This window comes from Asparagus officinalis, chromosome 8, assembly GCF_001876935.1.
Source record: "Asparagus officinalis chromosome 8, Aspof.V1, whole genome shotgun sequence".
Classification (NCBI taxonomy): domain Eukaryota; kingdom Viridiplantae; phylum Streptophyta; class Magnoliopsida; order Asparagales; family Asparagaceae; genus Asparagus; species Asparagus officinalis.
Window position 1 is genome coordinate 40,610,898 of NC_033801.1, and position 24,848 is coordinate 40,635,745.

General features: G+C 39.8%; 1 protein-coding gene across 1 annotated transcript in view; it reads left to right on the forward strand.

The window, feature by feature from the left end:
- Nucleotides 4,856–24,848, forward strand: part of LOC109821162 — a gene marked incomplete at its 5' end in the record, with an annotated part of 25,940 nt that continues 5,947 nt past the window's right edge. The window contains 2 exons of the mRNA XM_020387352.1: nt 4,856–5,305; nt 5,390–5,626. Of these exons, the coding sequence (XP_020242941.1) occupies nt 4,856–5,305; nt 5,390–5,626 (687 nt within the window). The remainder of the gene's footprint in view (nt 5,306–5,389; nt 5,627–24,848) is intronic.

A 24,848-nucleotide genomic window follows, 5' to 3' on the forward strand; every position in this document is an offset into this window, starting at 1 on the left:
CGAATCACGCTACGAAAGTATGACTTTCTAACTCTTGTATGCTCACTTAATAATAAGGATCATGTTAGATTTAATTAGACGATCCATATGAATATTTCATGCTCTCTACATGCTTAGTATTTTTGTACATACATGTCTTCCGCTGTGTATTATGCATGTAGACATAGCACGATTTCCTTCATGGTATCAGAGCTATGGTTCTATCTAATTGAATCTTAACATGTACATCTAACTCATGGAGGACCTTGTTCTTGCTTCTAATTTCTAGTTTACATGAAACTAGTTAATTAATTCAAGTTATTTTATAAAATAATTAATTACAACTACTGTAGTTGTATGTTAGAAGCTTGTTGGTCTTTTTTGAGTTTGGATAATCCTTATGCTATCTAGTTTCCAATATGTTGCATAACTAGATAGATGCATATTTCTTAATGTTGATTAAGTTATATGATTTATCATCTTGCATGGATGTTATGTTTATGGATGGTAGTGGACAACTATTCTCTTGTATGTTTTGTATTGATGTAATAAAGTTAGAAATGTAATAATTATTTACGACCTCTTCCCTCCCCGAGCATGGGCTACGCCTACGGGTTTAGGCACTTGCTCACCGATCATGGGCTACGCCTACGGGTATAGGCCCTTGTTCGGGTGTGGGGGGGTATGGTTGCTTAGTTTAGTTATTTCATTTATAGCTTTTGCTTTACATTTAATGCAATATTATTACCCATCCTACGAGATGGTTTTTCCATTATAAATGGGGCTTGCACGTCCTATGTTTATATGATTGTAATAATACAGAGTTTGCAAGGGAACAAGCACCGCAAGGAGTTGCATATGGCTTGCTAAAATGTAATTAGTGTAGTTGCATTTTATTTTCTTTAGTTGTCCACTACCATTCTATATAAGTTTTACATTACATATGTTGATATGTTGGTTGTGCCCCAAATTGTAGATGTCAATACAATTGGGTGCTATTTTTTGCAAAGTTTATATCTCTATCTCACTAGAGAATAGTTTTTATTATAAAAACTTATTTTTTAAAACTTTGTGAGACATGGCAATAAGAGTTTATTGACCATAGAGTGGTGAGATCGACATTAACATAGTGTTAGTGTGAAAGATAAATAAACCTAAAGCAGTTAAAAGAGATGTATTTAGAATGAGCTTTTAACTAGTGTCAAGGAAAGTAATTATGAGATATAGCTCATGGGGTGATGCCCAACTTAAGATTAGGGGTGATGCCCAATCTTTCGCGCTATAGTCTTAAAGAGAAGTGGTTACTTAATTAAGGTCCGATAAATATTCCCGGTGAATAGCTCGGAACCCTCCCACCAATCTTGCGCTTTCCTGGCTAGTTTAATTGTTGCAAGTATAAATATAGAGCATCTTTAAACTATATCAAGTTCGATTACGGTAAAAGATTTGAGAAATCGTCCGTAGCCCTCCATCATTTTAGTTAAATACTATTAAGCTTATAAATACTATGTTTGTTGGCATACGTCAAGGCATAACTATTCTATGGCTAAATAGTATTCATCTGTATATAAGATATAAGGATAGCTTAAGTTGGTTATGCAACTTTGTTGGCATACGTCAAGAGTTTGCATAAGTTAAATTTAAGCCAGTCAAGAAATGATGGGTACAAACTTGACTAGCATTTTATGATTTGTTGGCATACGTCAAGGTCATAAAAGACTAGGGGTAAAATCATATCAAGAATTACAAGAGTGTAAAAGACAAAAGTTGTCTACCAATTATTGAATGTGTTAATTTGTTGACATACGCCAAGGTTGATGCATTCAATGATAATTGGATCTTGATCCCACTTGAAAACAATGAGTTGTTTTCCGATCACCTATTATAAGGTTTTGAGGGACTCGAAAAATAGTGGGAGGCATAACTTAGATAAAAATAAACCAAATCTATTTTATGTATTGAACATCTGCTAAAATACCTTTTCTCTCTCTTTCAGGCCATTATGTCTGGTTTAAAACTCATATTGGAACAGAACAAGTTAACCGGTCCTAATTACAAAGACTGGTTGAGGAATGTTAAAATTGCCCTAACTTATGACAAAGTAGCATATGTCCTCACTGCGCCCGAACCTGTTCTAGGCCTAGAACCCACTATAGCGGAAACTGAAATCCGCAATACATGGGATAAAGATTGTTCACTTGCTCAATGCCTCACCATTGCCTCTATGGATTTGGTCCATCAGAGACAACATGAGAATATGGATATCAGATCCATATTTCGTAATACAGAAGAACTGTATGGCGAGCAACCGCGACAAATGAAGTACGCGGCGTCTAGGAATCTGTTCCAGACGAAAATGACTGTGGGATCTTCTGTTGGGGATCATGTCCTCAAAATGATCGCCTATGTCAATGAGCTTGAACTTTTGAACGTAGGCCTAGATGCAGATAGATATACAGATATCATTCTGCAGTCCTTGACACCAGCATACTCCCGATTCATATCACAGTTTTTGATGATGGATCTGGAGCCCACTCTTCCTGCCTTGCTTAATTTGTTAAGACAGGAAGAAAGTTCTTTGAAAAAGGGACAAACACCAGTCTTGGCTATAGGGCAATCTTCTTCCTCTTCTGGCAAATTGGTTGCTAAGAAAAAAGGAATGAAGAAAACTACTAAACCAAGGAAAGGTGTTAAGAAGGCTGTCAAGAAGGATAAAGGAAAGGCAAAAATGATGACAGCAGAATGCTTCCATTGTCATAAGTCAGGACATTGGAAAAGGAACTGCCCAGAATACCTAGCCTCACTCACCAAGAATAAGCAAGTTGTTGCTTCATCTACAGGTGTGTTTGTTACTCAGAATTGTTTTTCTATAAATCATACATCCTGGGTATTAGATACCGGATCAGGATCTCACATCTGTAATTTGTTACAGGGACTTAAAAGTTATAGAAAACTTGGAGCTGGAGAGATGACTATGCAAGTTGGTAATGGTGCAATAGTTGCAGCACTTGCAGTAGGGGATTTTCATCTAGCTTTACCAAATGGAAACGTTTTGATTTTAAATAGCTGCTATTTTGTACCAACTATGATGTGTAATATAATATCCATATCTTTATTAGATAAAGATGGATATGTATTTAAGTTGGAGAACAATGTTATGAATATCATATTTAATCAAAAGTTGATTGCTTATGGAACATTGTGCAATGGCATCTATATTCTTAATCAAAATACAATTCTGAACACTTATCACACTAATAAAAGAAAGCACTCAGTTATGAATGACGCTTTCTTATGGCATTGCAGACTTGGTCACATTAATAAAGAAAGACTTGGCGAGCTTCATAAGCATGGATATTTAGATCCATTTGACTTTGAGTCTTATGAGACTTGCAAGTCTTGTCTTAAAGGTAAAATGACCAAGACTCCATTTACAGGAACTGGAGTAAGAGTTACAGAACTCTTAGGACTGATACATAGTGATGTATGTGGTCCTATGTCTACAATGGCCAGAGGTGGCTACTCCTACTTTATTACTTTTACTGATGATTTTTCAAGGTTTGGACATGTGTTTTTGATGAAACACAAATCTGAAGCACTTGAGAAATTTATCGAGTACAAAAATGAAGTAGAGAACCAAACGGGCAAGAAAGTTAAAATTCTTCGATCGGATCGAGGAGGTGAATACTTGAGCTCGGAATTCTTAGGTATTTTAAAAGAGAATGGGATTCTCTCTCAGGTTACTCCACCCTTTACACCACAGCTTAACGGCGTGTCAGAAAGAAGGAATCGTACCCTATTAGATATGGTACGTTCCATGATGAGTAACACTGAGTTACCTTTTTCATTCTGGGGGTATGCATTAGAAACAGCAACACACTTACTGAATAGGGTTCCAACTAAAGCAGTGCCTAAACCTCCATATGAGATATGGAGTGGGAAGAAACCACATCTTAATTATATTAAGATTTGGGGATGTCATGCTTATGTAAAGAAGCAAGATCCCAAAAAGTTAGAGGCACGCTCAGTATTATGCAAATTTGTAGGATATCCAAGGAATTCCATTGGATATCAATTCTACCACATCGATGAACAAAAGATAATTGTTTCTCGGCATGCCACCTTCTTAGAGAAGGAATTTCTTGAAAAAGAAATTAGTGGGAGCATGGTAGAACTGGAAGAAATTTCAGAGATACAAAATATTACTGATAAATTAGTGGAACCAGCAAATTCAGTTATACCAGAAGAACCTCAACCACTCCACAGATATCCAAGGCGATCTCATGCACCTAAGACACAATATAATTTTTTAGTTGAAGGTGGCATGTTAGATCACGTCATAGATGATGACGAACCTTTAAGTTATCAGCAAGCCTCTGAGAGTAGGGACTCTGTTGCTTGGCATGATGCAATGAAATCTGAAATAGACTCTATGTACACCAACAAAGTATGGATATTAGACAATGCTCCTAAAGGGGTGATACCCATAGGTTGCAAATGGTTGTTTAAGAAAAAGTTGGGTGTAGATGGAAAAGTAGAGACTTTTAAAGCTAGACTGGTAGCTAAAGGTTTTCGTCAAAGACCTGGTTTGGACTACGATGAAACTTTTTCTCCAGTGGCTATGCTCAAGTCTATTCGGATCCTACTTGCTATAGCTGCTCACTATGACTATGAGATCTGGCAAATGGACGTTAAAACTGCATTTCTAAATGGTGATTTAGAAGAGTGCATATATATGACGCAACCAGAGGGTTTTGTAGTTAGTGGGAGCAGTGGAAAAGCATGTAGATTGCTTAAATCTATTTATGGACTGAAGCAAGCATCACGGAGATGGAACATCTGTTTTGATGATGCTATCAAAGAGTTTGGTTTCATCAAAAATCCAGATGAACCATGTGTGTATAAAAGGATAATTGGGAGTATTATATCGTTTCTTATTTTATATGTAGACGATATACTCTTAATCGGTAATGACATACCGTCATTACAAGCGGTTAAAATTTGGCTATCAAAAAGATTTTCCATGAAAGATTTAGGTGAAGCATCCTGTATACTGGGTATTCAGATCTATAGAGATAGATCTAAAAGGATGTTAGGATTATCGCAATCTAGATACATTGGCAAAGTGCTAAAACGGTTTAGCATGGAAAATTCCAAGAAAGGTTTTGTACCTGCATCTCCTGGAATCTCCCTCTCTAAAAAGATGTCTCCCCGGACTGATGAAGAGAGGAAACGCATGAGTCTAATTCCTTATGCCTCGGCAGTAGGATCGATCATGTATGCCATGTTATGTACTAGACCAGATATCGCTTATTCACTCAGTTTGGTAAGTAGATACCAATCTGATCATGGAGAAGAGCACTGGAAAGCGGTCAAGAATATACTTAAGTACCTTAAAAGGACTAAAGAGTTATTTTTGATATACGGTAAAAGTGACCTCCGAATGGAGGCTTTTTCCGACTCAAGCTTTCAGAGCGATATCGATGATAGTAAGTCTGTATCAGGATATGTTTTCACCCTCAATAGAGGAGCTGTCAGCTGGAAAAGTTCCAAGCAGGATACAGTAGCAGACTCGACTATGGAAGCTGAATACATTGCAGCTAATGATGCAGCTAAAGAAGCTGTCTGGATGAGGAAGTTCCTTTTAGAGCTGGAAGTTGTTCCCACCATTAAAGATCCAGTACCTTTATACTGTGATAATAATGCTGCAATAGCTCTAACAAAGGAACCCCGATCTCACCATAAGTCCAGACACATTCTGAGGAAGTATCACTTGATCAGGGAGATAGTTGATCGCCGGGAGATCAAGATTGAAAGAGTAGACACAAAAGATAATATAGCAGATCCATTCACAAAGGCAATTGCTCGTTCACAATTTGAGAAACTTGTTGAGCTATTGGGTATTAGATACTATAATTGGCCTTAGTGCAAGTGGGAGTTTGTTAGATATAGGTGCCCTGCAGGCAATTATTGTATATTGTAACAGGACCTATATGTATATAACATCCTTGTTCAAAATGATAGTATGCTATTTTGGTCAGATTTATCTGATGTTCTAAATATACAGATAATGTCCTTAGAATAAATACTAGACTATCAGACATTTCGGATAGTGATCGTAATGAAGAGATCTGATTAGTCGGTAACGTATATTCTAAAATGTTCCTAGTTGATGAAGTGTTGAGATAGGACATCATCACTTTGGTTTAGACTAGTGTATGCTTTATTTCTCCTTTTGAAGGAGATGATCAATCTCTTAGATCATTGATGTGAGACATCAAGATACAGTATACAGGTGACTCATTAGTGAATGAGTTGACTGAACGACTCGCCGAGAACATCTAGTTGGTAATATACTTAACTGTCAAATAGAAGTTCTCAAGTGATATAGTACATAGTAGTCTCTTGACCTGAGGCATGAGTGCAATATCTTATATGTCAGTAAAGATGTATTTAGACTTTTACCTAACCACAGTTCTTATTGAATTGTGCATAACGGTTCTTGTTGGGTACATCCCGAGACATAAGTAGATATTGAGATGCCAAGAAGGGATTCGTCTCTCCCAGTATAGGGGTTGATGTCATAAGATTGTTTGATATAACTATAGCCTGGAAATCCTTGGCCAAGGTGAATAAGATAAACTGAGTGTCAGTTTGATCTTATAGGTTATGAGTTTAATATCAATAAACACTAATCAAGCTATTAGGGTTTGACAGTTTGCCATACCCTAGGCTCAATAGTTTGACATGGTTTGACGAAGAGACCGGACTGTACGGTATTATCATTGAGTGGTCCTGATAAAATTGGATAAGCATCTTGCAGACCTTTATCACAACTTATACCCGGGTGGTCTTCATGTGTAGCTAGCACCTCTGTTGTACTTATGGATATGATCCACTACCGAGTTTTTTAAGTTGGGCCCTAGAGTCACACCAAGCGCGTACTTGAATCCTATGAAACACAATTTATGGAGTGATGCGTATGATTGATACGCATATATGATTTCTTCCGGATACACATAAACGGTTATGTATATCGGTAAAATCGGAATGCTATGTGCTTAGGAAATGAATTCCAGTATTTTTCCCATAAAGTTAACTTTTAGTCAACTAGTTGACTTTTTGGTCAACAGTTGACTTTTGGTCAACTCTTGATTTATTTGGTCATATAGTGACTAATTAGTTAAAGATTGGAATAATACTATATACCGTATTTATGAAATACTGTATTAGTGATAATAATTTGGTATTCTCATTTATGAAATACACATACCATGTATAATGAGTCATGAGATGAGTCACTTAGTGGTATGGTTTGAGCACATGGTTTATTAGCACATGGTTTTGAAATGTAATGATTCATAAGATGATTCATTGCATGACTCACTTGATTAATCATTAATTTTTGATGATTCATTGCATGACTCATAGGATGAGTCATTCATATCATGAACACATTTCACTCTATAAATATGAGCTCTTTTTCTTATGGAAAGGTTAATGAAAAATTGGCTAAGTGTTTTTTTCCATAAGAGAATAAAAGAGACCTCTCCTCTTACTAAACTTTAGCAATCTTTGAGCAAGAGGAAGTAGTAGGATTTTAAGAACCCCGGGGTGGATATCTTGCCTTATGTTTTAAGAAGACTCCTATTTTATCAAGCTCACTTGAAGACTTGGAGATCCACTACAAGGAGATTTTCTACTACAAGGAGCAAGAGCTAGGGGTTATTCGATCTTCCATCGAATCACGCTACGAAAGTATGACTTTCTAACTCTTGTATGCTCACTTAATAATAAGGATCATGTTAGATTTAATTAGACGATCCATATGAATATTTCATGCTCTCTACATGCTTAGTATTTTTGTACATACATGTCTTCCGCTGTGTATTATGCATGTAGACATAGCACGATTTCCTTCAGCTTGAATAGGTAGTCCATTCTGAATGGTGATGCGATGAGGCTAGTGAGCCATATTTATAGGATGCCTGAAGAGGTAGTCCATTCCGCGTGGTGATGTGACGAGGCTAATGAGTCGTACCTATAGGATACTTGAATAGGTAGTCCATTACGCATGATTTTGCGATGAGGCTAGTAGGCAGTATTTACTTAGGATGATTGAACAGGTAGTTCATTTCGCATAGTGATGCGATGATATCATAGAACTTTGCAAGAGATAGCATTGTGAAATGTATGACAGTTGAGTCATAAGCAGGAGATCGTTCATGTAAATGGTTCACCACTGAGTTATATTGTGATGGGCTATATGGTATTGTGGATTACACAGGATTATGTACTGATATTCGTATTAACTACCCAAGAGTAGTATAAGGTAATAGGTTGACATATATGACTTGGTTTTGGTTGACATTTTAGTATTGTAGGGTATTATGAGGTATTAGGTTGACATATATGACTTAGTTTGGTTGACATTTTAGTATTAGGGTATTATGAGGTATTAGGTTGACATATATGACTTAGTTTGGTTGACATTTTAGTATTACATTCCTTTATTCTTTTATTCTTAGTTTTGGAGTTAATATTTATCAATTCACAATTTGAGACATATGGGATATACATGAGGGTTTTCTTATTTGGATTATTTCGCTCGACGTACCAGTCTCGTGTTGTGGATTTCTAATTATTAACCTCATCTAGTACATGGTAAATGATTTAGGTAGACTATGCATATATATATAGAGCCTCCATCATATGTAGCAGCCCTTCTCCTTGGGGCGGATGGAAATGACATTGCTAGTGCTCTGACGATGGTGAAACATGTTATTACACTGTGTGAGTGCATGACAGGTTTGATATCTCTGGATTCACCTTAGACTGCAGCCTCGTGTAGGCTGTCTAAAAATTACTACAGATAGCAGATTTCCATCAAACATCAATGATGGAAGTTACAAGTTTATGGCTTTCAGAAGGCTATAATTGGAAAATTTTCACGTAGATCGATGAAGGTTACAATTTAATGACCTTCACAACAACCGATGAAAGCTCTACTTTAATAGCCTTCACAATCAACATCGGGAGTTACAATTTGACGGCTCTCATATTTTTAAGGAGCCAAGACAAATGTTACAAAATGATGATCTTTGCAACGCTCTAGCAAAAGAGACTATAAAAATTAACGGTCTTTTCAAATCAAAATGCAGATATCTCTCAAACCGTAAGGAATTTTGCAAAATGAAAAGGAGAAAGCCAAACCCTATAGGGTAGGTTTGGTTGGCTCCGTCTCTGTAATACCCCAACCCTTGAGAGGGTGATGTGATTAGTATTGATAGATTTGATTGGAATACTCATATCACCAAGATGCATCTTCTTTTCGGAACCTAACTCTTAGAAACTCCAAAGTTAAGCGTGCTTGGCCTGGAGAAATTCTAGGATGGGTGACCCCCTGGGAAGTTTTTCAGGGAGCGCGTGAGTGAGGACAAAACGTGCTGAAAAGACATGTGGTGGTTTGTGAGGCTAGTCCATCAGATCTAATAGCGTACCGACTCTGGGATTCCGGGGCGGGGCGTTACAAATGGTATCAGAGCAAAACCAACCGGAATTATGAGAGCTAAGTACTATGCGGCGCAAAGTGCTACGTCGAGAGGGCGGGAGCCACCTCTTGAGGTCGTAGGAGCCACCTCTAGAATCTCACACGGATGGTACGGTCTTGGATGATATGATTTGGCACAACGAGGACGTTGTGAGTTTAAGTGGGGGAGTATGTAATACCCCAACCCTTGAGAGGGTGATGTGATTAGAATTAATAGAATTAATTGGAATACTCATACCACAAAGATGCATCTTCTTTTCGGAAACCCAATTCTTAGAAACTCCAAAGTTAAGCGTGCTTGGCCTGGAGAAATTCTAGGATGGGTGACCCCCTGGGAAGTTTTTCAGGGAGCACGTGAGTGAGGACAAAACGTGCTGAAAAGACATGTGGTGGTTTGTGAGGCCAGTCCATCAGATCTAATAGCGTACCGACTCCGGGATTCTAGGGCGGGGCGTTATAGTCTCATCAACATAGTTGATTTTTATATATAATTTGTCCAATTCCTATTTACGGTTTGAAAGTTATGACCTGTTCTTCTCAGCAAGTTATGTTCTGAAGTTCGTCTGCAAGACTAGACTTCACGTGAACATTGGACTTAGCCTGAAGCTCGCCAAACCTGCCTGAGGCTCACCTCTGCATTCCAGAGTAAAAATACAGAGTTCATCTCTGTGACAAAACACGGAGTTCGTAGACTCAAAACATAGAGTTTATGCAGAGCCAAACTCTGCGTTCTAGGTGCAGAACGCAGAGTTTATTTCTGCGTCTCAGACTCATAACACTATGCGAACATGGCGATTTTAGCCTTAAACAGGCTCAACTCTGCGTTTCAGGTCTAAAACACAGAGTTCGGGCCTGAAACGTCTTTTTTAGCGTTTGACTCATTTAAACATAAGCTAAACGGTTTCAAAACCGTTTTCCTCATGATTTGGGGAGCGGTTTAAGGGGTTGTTACACCCGATTAATGGGACAATTAAGCCTCCATTAAGGAGATGATTAAGAGGCGGTTACACCCCTTAATCTCCTATAAATACTAAAAACTCAATTGAGTTTGGGTATCGGACTTTTTGCATAAAAAAAGATCACAAAAGGAGAGATCGACAATCTCTTGAGAAGATCATCTTGGAGTTTCCTTTAGCAAAAAAAGTTTTTTGGAGCTTGGAGCTTGGCTTAAAATTGATTTTCGGTTCAAATCAACTCTGTTACAGAGTTTAAACTCGCTCTGAGTTCTTAAACTCGCTAAGAGTTCTTTTTAAACTTGCCACGCAAGTTATCCTCGATATCAATCAAGAGGAATCAACTATGTTCCAGTGAAACAAGATATTCAGATCGTCAACGAGAAGCAAACTCGATACGAACATCGAGGGAGGTATCTCATCGCTACCGTGAAGAACCTAGTTTTAAACTAAGGGGAAGATCTCCATCGATCCTATTCTCTTTTGTAAATCGGGATTCCATTATAAGAAGATTGTAATTTCTTTTTCTAAGTTTGTTAGAGAGAAATTGTATTGAGAGAATTATATTCATTCTTTGTTTAAGCTAGTTAGAGAGATAATATAATAAATTATATTCTCAATTATCTTCTTACAAATTTTCCTACCAAACAAAAGATGGCAATTCCGCTGGGAACTAGATTTTTCACTGAGGAAGAAGTGGTGGTGTAATCTGACATCAAGCTCATTGGAACGATCGATAAAACTCTGATCATCGAGTTCGATCAAGCCAAGTATGAGGAGATACTCTCCTCTGGATCCCTTGGCCCCAAGGCTATGCGTAAGATCTGCAAAGTCTCTAAGGAGACTAAAGCTCCAGTTGTGACCGACTCATCAAACAACTATCTCCCCTGGGGGTTGCATTGTTCATACAGTCCCCACTCTAAAGAAAAAGGCCCAGCTTCTGCCAAACTCGTCCACCGAGTTGAAGGTTCTACACCCGCGCCAAAGCGACGGGTATCAGGTCACAAAAGGCCCATCACGATGACCAAGTCTATCAACACCGACGACATCACTGCAAAGGCCTTAAAACAGGCTAAGAAAAATGCCGCTCGATAAAGTAGAAGATCCCAACGACGGGCACAACTCCAAGAAAGCTGGTCTTTCAATCAACGCAAACTTCACATTTGTGAGCTAAAACGCAACTCTGAGCTATGCGTATCTACTATGAAATGTGAGGCACGCATTCATGAGCCCAAACAAGAGCTTCACATGAACCAAATTAAACACAGCTCTCAAGAACACGTTATTCAAACAAAACACAACTCTCAGGAGTGCGTTATTCAAGTAGAACGCAACACTCAGGGGCGTATTATTCAGCCAAAAACATAGCTCTCAGCAGTGCGTTCCAGAACCAAAATGCAACTCTCAGGAGTGCATTCCAGAATCAAAACGCAACTCTTAAGAGTGCATTCTAGAACCAAAACACAGATCTCAGGAATGCGTTTCACCAGCAAAATATAGATTTCATGACTGCATTTCATTAGTAAAACACAGATCTCAGGACTGTGTTTCATCACCAAAACACAGACTTTAGCCTTGTGTTAATCAAGCTAAACACGACCCTCGTGTTCCTTCTTCAGAAAGCGATGTGATTCGTTATGTTCAAAAAGATCAACATGGATTTAAAATTCATGTTTGCTAAGAACTAGTCTTATCCACTGACAGACAGGGGGTTCTATCTCTACCCTCACGCTCTATGAGAGGTTCATACTAAGTCTCTGACTTGTGGGAATTGTTGTCAAGAGAAATACTAATGCAAAGAGTCATTTGTTCATGTCAATGTGAAGGATTGATTTCTACAGTTCTCTCGGGATGTTAATGTTGCTCACATGTGGCTAAAACGTTAGGGTTCCACCAATTAATGAACGTTACTTTGCCCAATCAACGACGACATTCGTGCTTGAAGAAGACTTACTTCTAACATGATTGGTAGAGGGAAGTCATCAATCGCTAGTCCTGATGAGTCATAGATGATCTGGTCTCCAAACTTCAAAGAAGTCTTAAACGAGATCAAGGGAACCTACCAACATACCCGAACTCAAAGGGGAGTTATACCTTCTGTCGATTATTAAAGATTGGTTAGAGGAACGACATCCGATGGTGAGTATTCAGCTATCGAAGAATCTCAATCCTCTAGCTCTTTCATAGAACATGAGAGCTCCGCCTATATGACGAGTAACCATGAAGATCTCTCAAAGAGGGTTGATGAGTAGGAGGCCATGCTCAAATCACAGCAGGAGACCCTCAATGAACTCCGGATCTTGATGACTCAATATGTCATAGACATGGCCAAATCTCAGAAGACAAATTCGTCGCTAAGGAAAGAATCTTCCTAAAGAGGAAGAACGTCTTCATTTTGACCTCACACAAGCAAAGGGAAGGGAAAAATGGTTGATGATGCTGCTTCTGCTAAAGAAGCTCACAACCTAGAATCTTCCTCTGATAAAGGAAGAGAGACTGAGAACGAGCAGAATCTCCAGTCTACCAAAATAGAAGAATTGAAAACCCACCTTAATACCATTGCTAATATAAGCAAGCTCCAAGATGAGGGAGTTGCTAGGTCCTATCGTACAGAATGGGATGTATCCCCTTATCCTCCAAAGTTTAAGGTCCCAACACTATAAACTTTTGAGTGGACAGGATCACCGAATTAATATATCTATCATTTTAAGTCACAGACTAGGAATGTGATATCAAACGGCACCATACTTGCTCGATTGTTCAATTGCACCCTCAAGGGAGTTACCTTTGAATGGTTAAGGAAACTACTTACCAGATGTATCCAAAAGTAGGCGGATCTAGAGAGACTCTTCCTGCCAAGATTCTTTAAAGAGAATACAAAAGTCTCCATCTATACCCTTCTCACCACTAAGCAGAAGAAGAGAGAGCCCGTCAAAGCATTCGTAAAGAGGTTCCGAAGCATAGCTCTTCGAAGTTCGTCAGGTATGACACAGTCTACCTTAGTGGACACCTGTCGACACAACTTTTAGGCTAACCTTCTAGTAGAAATAAGGGTTACAGAATACCGTTTCTGGAGACAACTAATCTCTCAAGGCAAACAGGCTCAAAAACTTATTACCAGGATCAAAGCTGAAGAACAAAGTAGGCAGAATCAACCTGAGCAATGAGACCAAGCTCAATCTTTTCTGTCAGAAGGGGAAGATACTACGACCACTGAAGTCAATCCTCTTTAATAAGATAGTAGGTCCAAAAAGCTATCACGTTAACAGTTACCTCTGATAGCCAAACTCTTCAGATAACAGCCTACTATGTGACATATTCCAATCATAGTTGTTATACTCCAATGTCACTGAACGACTTGACAAATAGTGGCCCACTAGACAATGTGTCATGTCCACCCCTTTCCCCTCTACACTTGTTCAAGACTGGGGGTTGGTTTATTTGTTATGAGTAATAAATTTTCTAAGTTATCATGTTCAACAACACACCTCTGTCAACTGTAAAATTCCTCCCCCGCTAAGTCTTAGTCAAGACTGGGGCTTGGTTATTTGTTATTTCTCAAACAGAATAATAAATTCACAAAACTATCAAGTTAACAATAAACTTTTGATAGTCAATTCCTCCTAAATTCTCTTATCAATCTTCTTCAATAGGATGATAAGTCCACAAAGTTCCTCCAACCGTAACAAATTCCTGTCACGTTAATAAAACACTTCTGACAATCCACTTATCAATCCTCTTCAATATGATGTTATGTCCACAAAGTTGTTCTCATCGCAACGTAATATTGTCAGTTAATATCACACCTATGACAAAATCCACTTATCAATCCTCGTTAATAGGATAATAAATCCACAAAGTTGCTTTCATCGCAACGTAATCAAGTCACGTTAATATCACACCTCCGATAAAATCAACTTATTGACTCTCTCCAATAGAGCGATATGTAAAACCCCGAAATTTTATAATGAAATGGTGTGAATAAATAGTAATAAATCTTTCTTTTGTGATAAATAACCATATATATGGGTTCCTTGTTTGGATTTTTCGCCCGATGTACTAGTTCCACTAGATTAGGATTTGAGCGAGAATATTAACATTTTAGATCGTTAAGTAAAAATATCTTTATATGTTATCTAGTAATTCATATTTCGAGATTCGTATAATTTCCGAATTTCGAGGACGAAATTCTTTTAAGGGGGGAAGAATGTAAAACCCCAAAATTTTATAATGAAATGGTGTGAATAAATAGTAATAAATCTTTCTTTTGTGATAAATAACCATATATATATAAGATGTATATATTTATCAGTGTTTGGGAACCCAACAGGTGTATATAAGTGAGAGAAATCGAGTGTAATGGCCAGCATGTAAAATGCCTAACAGAAGGCATTTTTGTGCTGCGCGGTCGACCGACGCGGTCGACCGTGGCGGTCGACCGCACAGCGGTCAGAGAAGATTTCAGGTTTGTGCTTTTACGGGTTTTTGTTTTGGTCTTTTGGGTTTCGGGTCGGGTTAGGGAATTGGTACATATACTATTCCAACCCAGGAGAGCTCCTCTTCATCCATATACTATTCCAACCCAGGAGAGCTCCTCTTCATCTCAGACTTAAAACCCTAGCCCCCATCTCTCTTCTCTCAAAACCCTAGCTGGATCTGGCGATTTGAGGAGTTCGGAGGAGTTTCAGGGGATTTTCACAGATTTGATCGAAGGAGGATCATCTTCAGGGCAGTTGTAAGCATCTAAGGCGAGTATCATCTCGCCCAATCCCTCACCCCTGTCTTCTACGATTTTCTCTTGGATTTTTATGATTTTTGATGAGCAAAAATGGTATTTTTGTATAAAAATGAATTCTCTATAATATGGCTAACAAAAATCAGAGATTTTAGTTTTCAAAAGCTCACTAATGTTCTGTTAATGAAGATCTAGATCTGAAATTTGCCTAAACAAAGATTTTAGTTTTCAAAAGCTCACTAATGTTCTGTTAATGAAGATCTAGATCTGAAATTTGCCTAAACAATAGTTAAATCGTTTTTACAGTTATTAAAACGTTTTTGGGTTTGGTTCTCATGGATTTAGAATATTGGAAATGTAGATTTCAAGCTTGGGATTAGTTGTTTATCTTCAATAGGATTTTTGAATCATTAAAACTCATGTTATCGTAAAATATCAAGTTTTATTTCAGGTTTAGCAGCTGACAGAAAACCCAGATTGGGTTTCTGTCCGCTTGGCGGTCGGTCACATCCGGTCCATGCGTTGGACAACGGTCACATCCGGTCCATGCGTTGGACAATGGTCACATCCGGTCCATGCGTTGGACAACGGTCACATCCGGTCCATGCGTTGGACAACGGTTAAATTCAGTTCATGAGTAGGACGTTTACTTCACGCAATCCATGAGTTGGACGTTTAATTTATATAGTTTATGTTTTGGACACTTAATCGTTTTCTGACATGTCACTCATGTGAGTTTGACATGACACTTATGTAGATTTTGATATGATATTCATGTAAGTAATAACATGATGTTCATGTTAGCTATGGTATGGCACTGTATTTTTGCTCTGAGATTAGCTGTATTTCTTTTATTATTGTTTTCTGCACTAGAACCTCGGGTTTGGTGTTTAGAGATTTATAATTTGAGATACAAGGTATATACATGAGGGTTTCCTTGTTTGGATTATTTCGCTCAACGTACCTATGCTCGTGTTGTAAATTTCTAAATACTAAAACCCTCTTTTGTAAGATCAATGATTTTAGATCTCTTATATATTAACCGTATTTTCTTATACAACGAGCCATGTCCCCTTGGGGTTGGTTGTGATGTTACTCGCTAGCGCTTTGACGCTCGTTGTCCCTCCCCCTTTCAGGTAACGAGCCAGGAGCCCGGAGAGTCGCAGGTTGATGGGGATGCATTTTAGCCTCCGCCGTCTACTTAGTTATATATTTTCTTTTGGAGTTCCACAGTAGATTTTTGTTTAGACATTTGAGAGTCTTGTTCTATAAGTTGTAAAGGCTGTGTGCCTTATTTCCTTTTCGTCAGATATTTGTATTTGAGACTTGTTGAGTATTCCAGTTTATCTACTCAGATCTTGACTATGTATTTCTGTATGTTGGATGATGAGATATTCATGTGACTATTATCATTTCATCAGTATATCTTGTATTATCTTTTACCTGTTTTGTACCTACACCAGTTGTTGACTCTACTAGATAGATGTTAATTGTGATGGTGAAACATGTTATTGCACGGTGTGGTGCATGGCAGGTTTGACATTCTTGGTTTCACCTTGGACTGCAGCCTTGTGTGAACCCAGGGGCGTCACACGATAGGTCCTCAAAGTTACTACGATCGTAACAAATTTCTATCATGTTAATATCACATCTCTGACAATCAATTTATCAACTCTCTCCAATAGAGCGATAAGTCCTCCAAGTTACTCCGATCGCAACAAATACCCATCAAGTTAATATCACACCTCTGACGACCAAATTAACTTATCGACTCTCTTCAATAAAGCGATAGGCCCATAAAATACTGTTAGGTTAACATCACAATTCTAACAGTCAAACCCCCCAATAAACTTGTTAATCCTTTTTCAATAAGAATAGCAAGTTTTCATTAAAAAATCCCTAGCAAATTAAAGATTTTCTATAATAATCCTAATGATAATGAATTTTTTTTTGAATTTCACTCTAAGTAAAAATTCATGCCAAATTAATACTACACATTTAGCACTTCCAACTTTTTTCGGTGTTTCAAGTGAAAACATTGTTGGTCCTTTGGTTTTGATGATGATTTGCTAAACAATTTATAGCTAATTTGTTTTCTAGTGGTTATGGTTTGTTTTTCTTTTCAGGACATCAACACATGGTGAAAAGCTATCTCTATCAAGAGTTAAAGATTCAAGATCATGTGTGCGCATTCCTTAAGTATAAAAATAAGTTTGGTAACGTATATTGTGTGATTATATTTAAGCTTAACGTATATACACACACAAAGTTTGATTTTTTTTCCTACAAAATGTGTTTTTATCAAAACATTAAAACAATAGTTATTTCTTCTTGTTTACATCTCTTTAATGCCTCATAATACATATATATTGTATTCATGAAGTGTAAACAAAATCTCATATGTCATTGTTCATCTTTGAGTTTCATGAAAAACACGTTTTACTAACATTTTGCAAATACGATGACTTTTTACAAACAAAAATTGCATTTTCAAAAATTCCTTTTCAAACATGTTTATTTTCTCATTTATAAACTTTTCCCAAAGTTTTACTATTTTTGGAAATTATTTAATATTTTTTAACAAATTTTCCAAGTCAGAAAAACATGTTTTAACCTGTGTCAGTTTGTGGTCGACCGTGGCGGTCGACTGCCTGCTGTTCGCGGGAAAAGTTGGTGTTTTCTTCATTATCGATGTCATTGCACTCAGTTAACAACTTTATATACATATATATATATATATATATATATATATCTCAGTGACATTTGAACAATTTCACAGTCCTCGTGTTGGACTATAATCCATAGAAGTCCTCGTGTTGGACTATAATCTATTTTAGTCCTCGTGTTGGACATTTGCCATTTATTCCAAGAGTTTGGAAACCACAGTATAAAATTCCTGTTTCGGACTTATTTTCTTGACCCTGAATATGATTTTCTCATGGGAGTTTATGACATAACACTTATGTAGATTTTCGATATGATATTCCTGTAAGTAATAACATGATACTCATGTTAGCTATGGTATGGCACTGTAATTATACTCTGAGATTAGTTGTACTTCTTTTACTATTGTTTTCTGTACTAGAACCTTGGGTTTGGTGTTTAGAGATTTACAATTTGAGATACAAGGTATATACATGAGGGTTTCCTTGTTTGGATTATTTCGCTCGACGTACCTATGCTAGTGTTGTAAATTTCTAAATACTAAAACCCTCTTTTGTAAGATCAATGATTTTAGATCTCTTATATATTAACCGTATTTTCTTATACAACGAGCCCTGTCCCCTTGGGGTTGGTTGTGATGTTACTCGCTAGCGTTTTGACGCTCGTTGTACCTCCCCCTTTCAGGTAACGAGCCAGGAGCCCGTAGAGTCGTAGGTTGATGGGGATACATTTTAGCCTCCGCCGTCTACTTAGTTATATATTTCTTTTAGAGTTCCACAGTAGATTTTTGTTTAGACATTTGAGAGTCTTGTTCTAGAAGTTGTAAAGGCTGTGAGCCTTATTTCCTTTTCGTCAGATATTTGTATTTGAGACTTTTTGAGTATTCCAGTTTATCTACTCAGATCTTGACTATGTATTTCTGTATGTTGGATGATGAGATATTCATGTGACTATTATCATTTCATCATTATATCTTGTATTATCTTTTACCTGTTTTGTACCTACACCAGTTGTTGACTCTACTAGATAGATGTTAATTGTGATGGTGAAACATGTTATTGCATGGTGTGGTGCATGGCAGGTTTGACATTCTTGGTTTCACCTTGGACTGCAGCCTTGTGTGAACCCAGGGGCGTCACAGTTGGTATCAGAGCTCTAGTTCCAATATCCTTAGGATCATCCTGTGTCGAGTCGTGGAAATAGGATAGAGTTTCTTAGGATTCATGTATAGAGTCCGTAAGGAATTCCTAGTATGAGTGAGGACGATATATGCGTATATCTCAAAATTTGAGAAATTTTTTTTATGACAACTATTTTGTATAAATTTAAAGTATTTGTGTAAATACTATATGTTGTGAAAATTGTATTGTGATACGTTATTTATAAAGGTCTGTTTTGACTCATAAACTTTATTTTTCTTATCACCAGAGAGAGAGAGAGATAGATGGCAGGACGTGGTAGACCTCGTACCAGGAGAGCGAGCCAGGCAGAGTCACAGCAGACTCCATCAGAGCAGCAGCCAGCTCAGTCTGAGCCTCAGCAGGCTCCACCCGAGCCGCAGCAGGCTCCTCAGTATTTGGTGGACATCATGGCTCCTCTCATTGCCCGGATCACAGCCATTGAGGAGTTGGTGACGACTCATATAACACCACGGACACCACCACCATCGGTAGCTCAGCAGCAGGGGATACCGGTTGTTCCTGTGTCAGAGAGAGACCCCCAGAGGTCACGCCTGCAGCCATTCCTCTAGCAGTCCCAGATAGAGCCACAGAACAGGAAGCTTGGCTCCGTATGGTAGAGAGGTATCAGAAAATGAGGGCACCAGAGTTTCAGGGGTCACCAGACCCTCTTGCAGCACATAAGTGGAAGGAGGATGTGGACAATATTCTGGACATACTCGGTGTAGACTCAGTCCAGAAGCAGAGATTGGCATCCTACAGCCTGAAGGGAGATGCCGGGAGATGGTACCGACTGCAGTTTACTCCAGAGCAGAGGATGACCCTCACATGGGAGGACTTCATTTACTTCTTTGATGGGCAGTACGTTTCTTCAGCAGCACGGACTGGGAAGGAACTTGAGTTGTCCCGTTTGACTCAGGGGGACATGACAGTTGCAGACTTTGAGAGCAGGTTCATGGAGCTGTTGCATTTCACGGGAATGTGGCAGACAGGAGAGCGTCAGGCTCAGATGTTCTTGGCAGGGCTTCGCCCTAATATCCGCCGGTACCCCGTGTCAAGGAGGTTTTATTCAGTTAGGGAGGTAGCTGAGGCTGCCACTTCTCAGGAGATTGAAACTACTATGTTCCAGAAGGACAAGGAAGGGAAGGCCAAGACAGGATAGAGTGGGGATAAGAACACGAACAAGAGACCTTTTTCTGGACAGCAGCAGCAGCAGCATCAGGGCCCTTATAAAAGGGGACCCCAACAGGATCGGAGAGCGCATCAGCAGCGCAAGTTCCAGGGATCTTGTTTTAATTGTCACAAGGTTGGGCATAAGGCATCAGAGTGTCGTAGCGCACCAGCAGGAGCCCAGCAGGGCAAGGGTCCGAACCAGCAGTAGCAGCAGCGCCAGCAGGGCAGAGGTTAGGGCCAGCAGAACAGGCTTGAGGCACAGCCAGCAGCTCAGAGGACTGAGGGACAGATTCGAGCAGTCCAGGAGGTTCCTCAGGGGCAGATTGTCCCATATTCTCCATCTCCAGCAGCAGAGCAGTCTTTAGCCACGGGCAGGGTTTATGCAGTAGTTCCCCATGATCATGGAGCTAGCGGAGCAATGGTGGAGGGTACGTTCTTTGTGAATTCCTTTCCCGCCCGTATCCTTTTCGATTCGGGAGCTTCACATTCCTTCATATCGCATGCATTTATGGCTAGACTCCAGCTCGTAGCTCAGCCTCTAGACACACCTTTATCTGTTTCCACCCCTTTAGGTGAGGTATCGCTTCTGGAGAGCGTTTGTAGGAGGTGTACCGTCAGTTTAGACGAGTCAAAGTTCATAGTCGATTTGATAGTGTTGCATATGTCCGAGTTCGATGTCATCCTTGGTATGGATTGGTTGTCTTCCTACCAAGTTAGCATTGACTGCTTTGCGAAGATAGTCAAGTTGCGAGCATCCGACGGGTCTGAGATGATTATAGCCGCCTCTCAGAGCAACCGACTTGCGGAGTCATTTTTGGCGTACATCGAGGAGGTGATGCGACAGGATCAGGGTGCTGAGTTATTGGAGACTAGAGTTGTCTCAGAGTATCAGGATGTCTTTCAGGATATACCTGGATTACCTCCGGTGAGAGAGATAGAGTTTTGTATTGAGTTGCAGCCTGACACAGCCCCGATATCCCGCGCACCTTATCGTATGGCACCAGCTGAGATGAGGGAGCTACAGACCCAGTTGGACGAGTTATTAGCTCAGGGTTTTATTCGCCGGAGTCATTCTCCGTAGGGCGCGCCGGTTCTCTTCATGAAGAAGAAGGATGGTAGTATGAGATTATGCATAGATTATCGAGAGTTGAACAAGGTCACTATCCGGAATAGGTACCCACTACCTAGGATTGATGACTTGTTCGACCAGTTGCAGGGTGCGCAGTATTTCTCGAAGATTGATCTTCGTTCTGGCTATTATCAGTTGCGGGTTAGGGAGATTGATATTCCCAAGACCACATTTCTTACTCGATATGGTTCTTTTGAGTTCTTGGTCATGCCATTTGGGTTGACCAATGCACCCGCGGTATTCATGGACTTGATGAACCGGGTTTTCCGTCCCTTCTTAGATCAGTTCGTGATCATTTTCATTGATGATATTCTCATTTACTCGAGATCGGAAGCGGATCACGAGGAGCATCTACGGATAGTGTTAAGGACTCTTCAGGAGCATCAGCTGTATGCTAAGTTCAGCAAGTGCGAGTTTTGGCTTTCAGAAGTCAGATTTCTTAGCCATATTATCAGTCGAGAGGGTATAGCAGTGGACCTGGCTAAGGTCACAGCAGTTCTTGATTGGGAGCCACTAAAGACGGTGACAGAGATTCGTAGCTTTTTGGGCTTAGCTGGATATTATAGGAAGTTCATTCAGGACTTCTCGAAGATTACGACGCCTATTACACACTTTACGAAGAAGGGTGTACAGTTTGTATGGAGCATGGAGTGCCAGAAGGCTTTTTTCATTTTGAAGACTAAGTTGACTACAGCACCGGTTCTGACTATTTCGAGCAGTGACAGAACATTTGTCGTATATACAGATGCATCGTTGGCAGGCTTAGGAGGCGTATTGATGCAGACTCAGAGGGTAGTAGCTTATATCTCACGGCAGTTGAGGGTGCATGAGCAGAACTATCCCACTCATGATTTGGAGTTGGCAGCAGTGGTATTTGCACTGAAGTCTTGGAGGCACTACCTATATGGGGTGCAGTTTGAGTTATTCACAGACCATCAGAGTCTGAAGTATCTCTTTTCCCAGAAGGAACTCAACCAGAGACAGAGGAGATGGATTGAGTTTATCAAGGACTACGAGTTCGCGATCCAGTATCATCCGGGAAAGGCGAACGTCGTAACAGATGCATTAAGCAGGAAGCGTCGACATCGGGTTTCAGCTTTGAGGTGTTCATTACATCGGGATCTTATCACTCTTAGCCAGTTTGATTTTAGGCCCGAGATTGGAGGGACTAGTGCATTCTTGGGAGCTATCTCAGTGCAGCCATCTTGGAGTGACAGAGTTGTCAGAGCTCAGTTGAGAGACTCTTGGATTCAAATCCGAAAGGAGGAGATTTCCAAAGAGCCTAAGACTGATTGGACCATTGGATCTGATGGAGGTCTACGGATGAAGGGTAGATTGGTTATGCCAGCCAGCGCAGAGCTGAAGAGGGAGTTATTTGATGAGGCACACCGTACTCGGTACACGGTGCATCCAGGAACCACTAAGATGTACAAGGAATTGAAGAGACACTTTTGGTGGAGTGGTATGCGAAGGGAGATAGCAGACTATGTAGCTAGATGTTTTACCTGTCAGCAGGTGAAGGCGGAGCATCAGAGACCGGCAGGGACACTTCAGCCTTTACCCATTCCAGAGTGGAAGTGGGCAGACATTTCTATGGATTTTATTGTGGGGTTGCCGAAGTCGAAGAAGGGGAATGATTCTGTTTGGGTGATAGTGGACCGGTTGACGAAGTCAGCACATTTCATTCCAGTGAGGACTACTTATACAGCAGAGGCTTATTCGAGGATCTTCATTCGGGAGATAGTTCGACTTCACGGAGTTCCGGACACGATCGTATCGGATCGAGGATCGGTTTTCACTTCACATTTTTGGAGGAGTTTCCAGGACTCATTTGGCAGTAGGCTATCTTATAGTAGTGTATTCCACCCCCAGACGGATGGTCAGACGGAGAGGGTGAATCAGGTGTTGGAGGACATGTTGCGGGCATGTGTCATTGACTTCCAAGGCAGCTGGGAGGATCATATTCCATTGGTAGAATTCGCTTATAACAATAGTTATCAAGCGACGATCGGTATGGCCCTGTATGAAGCATTGTACGGGAGACCTTGTAGGTCACCGATATGTTAGGCCGAGCCGGAGGACAGCTTGATGCTTGGGCCGGAGTTGGTGAGGCAGACTACTGAGAAAATAGCCTTGATCAGAGAGAGGATTCTAGCAGCTCAGAGTCGGCAGAAGAGCTATGCCGATAAGAGACGAAGACCCTTGGAGTTTCAGGTTGGAGACTCAGTCATGCTGAAGGTATCGCCTATGAAGGGCGTACAGCGATTCGGACGACGGGGGAAGCTTGCGCTGAGATATATTGGACCATTTTAGATTTTAGAGCGCATTGGAACTGTGTCATACAGACTAGATCTTCCAGCATCGATGTCTAGTATACACAACGTGTTTCACGTTTCTATGCTCAAGAAACACTTGCATGATGAGGAGCAACAACGAGTATTGGATGCACCAGAGATTGAGCTTCAGGAGGATTTGACTACTATTGAGATTCCGGTTTGTATACTTGCCAGGGAGGACAAGAGACTCAGGAATAAGGTGATTCCCTTAGTGAAAGTTCAGTTGAACCGAGGAGGCATTGAGGAGATTTCTTGGGAGCGCGAAGAGGACGTGCGTCGTGACTACCCACACTTGGTTGTGCATGTAAATTAATTCTTATTATGTTATATATATTACTTTATGTTATATTTTTGGTTATGTTTATATTTAACACTAAGATGGGAATATGCACGCTTAATTCTTAATCTTTTGGAACACATGGTATATATATGGGGGGTTCCTTGTTTGGATTTTTCGCCCGATGTACTAGTTCCACTAGATTAGGATTTGAGCGAAAATGTTATTATTTTAGATCGTTAAGTGTAAATATTCTATATGTTCATCTAGAACTTCATATTTCGAGATACGTATGATTTCCGAATTTTAAGGACGAAATTCTTTTAAGGGGGGAAGAATGTAAAACCCCAAAATTTTATAATGAAATGGTGTGAATAAATAGTAATAAATCTTTCTTTGGTGATAAATAACCATATATATATAAGATGTATATATTTATCAGTGTTTGGGAACCCAACAGGTGTATATAAGTGAGAGAAATCGAGTGTAATGGCCAGCATGTAAAATGCCTAACAGAAGGCATTTTTGTGCTGCGCGGTCGACCGACGCGGTCGACCGTGGCGGTCGACCGCACAGCGGTCAGAGAAGATTTCAGGTTTGTGCTTTTACGGGTTTTTGTTTTGGTCTTTTGGGTTTCGGGTCGGGTTAGGGAATTGGTACATATACTATTCCAACCCAGGAGAGCTCCTCTTCATCTCAGACTTAAAACCCTAGCCCCCATCTCTCTTCTCTCAAAACCCTAGCTGGATCTGGCGATTTGAGGAGTTCGGAGGAGTTTCAGGGGATTTTCGCAGATTTGATCGAAGGAGGATCATCTCCAGGGCAGTTGTCAGCATCTAAGGCGAGTATCATCTCGCCCAATCCCTCACCCCTA